This window comes from Nymphalis io, chromosome 6 (genome assembly GCF_905147045.1).
Source record: "Nymphalis io chromosome 6, ilAglIoxx1.1, whole genome shotgun sequence".
Lineage (NCBI taxonomy): Eukaryota > Metazoa > Arthropoda > Insecta > Lepidoptera > Nymphalidae > Nymphalis > Nymphalis io.
The window spans coordinates 11,693,566-11,697,329 of NC_065893.1; the positions used below are offsets into that span (position 1 = coordinate 11,693,566).

General features: G+C 33.1%; 1 protein-coding gene across 1 annotated transcript; it reads right to left on the reverse strand.

The window, feature by feature from the left end:
• Window positions 1–299: 299 nt before the first annotated feature.
• Window positions 300–2,265, reverse strand: LOC126769002 (uncharacterized). The gene is made up of 3 exons (XM_050487534.1): window positions 1,962–2,265; window positions 1,100–1,340; window positions 300–828 (listed from the first exon to the last, which is right to left on the reverse strand). Exons 1-3 carry the CDS (start codon window positions 2,234–2,236, stop codon window positions 406–408), a joined length of 939 nt encoding a protein of 312 aa, XP_050343491.1. The 5' UTR covers window positions 2,237–2,265; the 3' UTR covers window positions 300–405.
• Between the last annotated feature and the right edge of the window lie 1,499 nt (window positions 2,266–3,764).

Here is a 3,764-nt window from a genome sequence, read left to right on the forward strand (position 1 = left end):
ATGCAAGCTCGTCTGGGTAGGTACCACCCACTCATCAGATATTCTACCGCAAAACAGCTGTACTTGGTATTGTTGTGTTCCGGTTTATACTATAAAAAAAACTATTTAAAACATGCAACGAATCTGTAATAAAAGTTGCCATTAGTAAACCCGTTGCAAAAATATTTGAAGCATTTGTTATGAATATCACTCAATCAAAAAATTAAAAACTATTCTGTTTTCCAAACATTTATTTTGTTATATTTATAATAATTTAACAATTGTTTTTTTTTGGCTAAGATCATAGAGAGAATATATATTTGAATATGTCACATTAATATTAAAAACATTTATATTAAGTAGATCAGCCTTATAGTCACCATCTAGATTTAGAATTATTTAACAATTAGATCAGAAATCAGAAAGTCAAGGCGAAATTGGAGATGTAGGAGATTTCACTGAAGATGAATGTGCTGACGATGACAGTGTAAAATTTGGAGTTGGCTCATTAATTTTGACTGAATGCTTATGTAAATTTCCAAGCTCAGCTTCAAACAGTACATCGTTGATAGCCTTTTTTGCATAAAGACGTTGCAAAGGATCAAGTTTTTCCAATATATCAGCCCATTCCAATACTATATGATTGGATATTTTTTTCGGTTGGCAAGAATCGTTACATAGCTTAGGTAAACTTGGATTAGGAACATCTATCAATTGTCCTCGGCTTGTCCTCTTTTTTACCCTAGAAGACAATGGTGTTTCTGGAATAGTGACTGATGAAAAGGTTGTTCCGACTTGAGAGATTTCATGCAATCGTGGACTGTTTTCTTCGTCTAGTAAATCTTCAGTCTAAAATAAAAAAATACACTTAAAATAGCTTAACAGCATTAAAAAAAAACGAACAATGCAGACAGTCTCTACAATCAAAAGCAGATTTATTGAAAAGTGTAGAAAAATCAAACACAATGCATCTTGAAACATCAAGATGTGGTGTAGTTAGCTTTAAGCGTAAAAGTTAGATAACTTAAGAAGTGGAAATAAATATTGACGTAATTGTGGTTTATATTAATTGCGGTCTAAGAAAATCGTGGTTTTTTCAAATCAGTTACGGCTTAATCACCTGCTGAGCCGAAGTTTGCCGTTGTTCCAATTTCCTCAAAAAATTAAGATATGGAAAATACCATATTTTTGGTTTATACACGTCGCTTTCTTTAGCTCCTGGTCGTTGAGATGCGATTATTTTCCTTAGCTCTCTTCGGTAATTAGATCTAATACTGTTGATCTTCTTTTTAACATCCTGTATAGTTGCGATAGGTTTAGTTTTCTTTAATATTGGCACCAACTTTGCCAAAGCCTTGTTCCTATCAAATGCAAAAATTTCGACTAAAAAACATAATTCATGCAAAAACAAATAAAAGTATATTCAGTACTAATAAAATTAAAAATGCGTGGTAGGGCTGTATACAAGCTCATTTGGGTGTTATTCTACTTTTCACATATTTTACCGATAAACAGCCATATTGCTGACTGATGGTGCAAGTAAGTCTGCACATATAACCTTCTGAAAAATGTAAACCATTCCTGACAACATGAATGTTCTGCCAATCATGGATCTTAAATTCAAGTGTTTGCATTTACTAACTGACGCACACATCCTTAAAAACGAGATGCATTCCTGTTTCAAAGTATTGATTTTTTGGGGGTAGTGTAAATGACTGAACTGAAACCTTACCACGAGTTATTATTATTCTACCTGTGTTTATTTACTTTCCTGTTGAAATGTTTGCATTCATTTTGTAATGAAATATTATATTCATATGAATAATGAAAATCTTATTTATATGTCTGGTGTCAATAAAATCGATTCAATGGTTTCAGTGTCATGTGCTAGATACTTAAAATGTTCCCACGTTCGATCTTTTATAAGTATATTTCATATATTTATACACGGCCGAGTAAGTTTATGTAAATAAAGTTCATACCTTCTGTATTTATTTGTATAGTGAGGATTTTTCGTATCCCACAACACTGGAAGCGTTTCAAACGTGAGTATAAAATCTTTTTCTGGCTCAAGCGAATTACAAACATCTTCTTGATCTATTGTCATGCATTCATCTTCTTCCTCTAGTGGATTAATTTCATCTTCTACTTCCAGTTTATCAAAATCTACTTCTTGTTTTAGTGAATACGATATGAGTGGAGGTGGGGTATTTGCGCTCATGAGGCGGGGTGCGAGGGACGTTTCGCTTTCGTCCATCGCCTGCGCTCGCCGCGCGCTGACTGACGGATATTTGAACGAACGCCAGGGAGCCGCTTCACGCACACGAATGATTGATGAAGTGTAATTGATATTACCCGCATCACTCACACAAGCTATCAAACATTGATTGATGCCTGCGTGATTGTGATGTAACAATAATTTTTATTTACTACAATCGATTTCATTTACTTGTCAGTTTTTTTATTACTTGGTGACTATTTCATCATTTAAATGACTAAAAAAGCATTGACTTTATTTTATTCATTTCCAAATGGGTTAATCATTTCTCATCATTATTTTTTTTCACAATCGCCATAAGTATAAAAACTATTTTCACTTTAACTTCTTTAAAATAGTAGAATAATAAAAAAACACTAAGTTCCATAAAAACTTAAAATATACGCCAACAAATGGCTGGAAAACACATAAAATAAGATAAGTAGTATAAAAATCCATAAATAATGGTGGTCAATTTAATAAATAATAGTTGACATTTATATATAATAAAAATTAATTACATGTCATTAATTATTAATCAGGGACTATTTTAATCGTTTGAATATTAATTTAATTGTAATGTGTACACTAAATGGAACAAAAACAAACGTATTATGTTCTACAAAGCATCACAATCAAGATATATTTTATAAAAAACGATTGAGATGTAAAGAGAATATCGAAGTTTGACAATTTGTTCCTATTTGATGAAGTGATTTATTCCATTTTAATAAAATTATATGATTTCGTATTTAGATATTACATTGTCGAGATAATGAAAATCATGCACTGTATTTGGTATTTAATCCCCAATGAGTTTATTTTTTATTTATGTTCTTTTCGGTTTCTATTTTTAATAAGACATGTCAATTTAATTGTCATTATTTTCTTTGAGATAATGAATTGTCATTATTTCTTTGATATTATGATTCGTTTTAACTATTAGACTTCTACATAATTATGTGTGTGTGCATATATTTTTTTTTGCAAATTATCCCAGTAGTGAATCGCAATCGAAAATTACGAGTACTACTGAGTGATCTAATTTCCTGCTTCCCCCTTCCTTCATAAGTCTACGCGTGCCGGCTCTCGATGTCACCGCCTAACTGTGACATCAATTCCATCGCGCACAAAGAAATTTGGCAACTCCTTTCTTTGTCGCACTTCCAAAAATTTGAATTCTTCACCAGCTCACGAACCAACCACTCCCCTCCTCTTACAACACAGGTTCCTTCAAACCAGGCGTGAAGAGGCATCTTGCGAGCCGGCAAGGCGGGGGCGGCTAGTGCAGAACATTATTCCCGACTGTACCGGCCGTCGTCGCGTTTGGACTGTAGTACCACTTACCATCAGGTGGAGTAGAGTCTTCCCGGCAAATATTAAAAAAAAATGTATATTTAATGAAGAAACAAAGAAAACTGTTTGTGTCGCATGAAATGTGTATCCAACAAACAGAAAGATGTGATTTTTCCAGTACGCTTCCCGTGCTGGAAAAAGCAAATCTTCTCTTCGAGAGAAGAACAAGCTT

Coding starts and splice junctions, on each gene's coding strand:
- LOC126769002 (XM_050487534.1), bottom strand. CDS start 2,236: ATGGACGAAAGCGAAACGTCCCTCGCACCCCGCCTCATGAGCGCAAAT. Junction 1,341..1,961: donor TATACAAATAAATACAGAAG/GTATGAACTTTA, acceptor TGCATTTGATAG/GAACAAGGCTTTGGCAAAGT. Junction 829..1,099: donor GGCAAACTTCGGCTCAGCAG/GTGATTAAGCCG, acceptor TTTTTATTTTAG/ACTGAAGATTTACTAGACGA.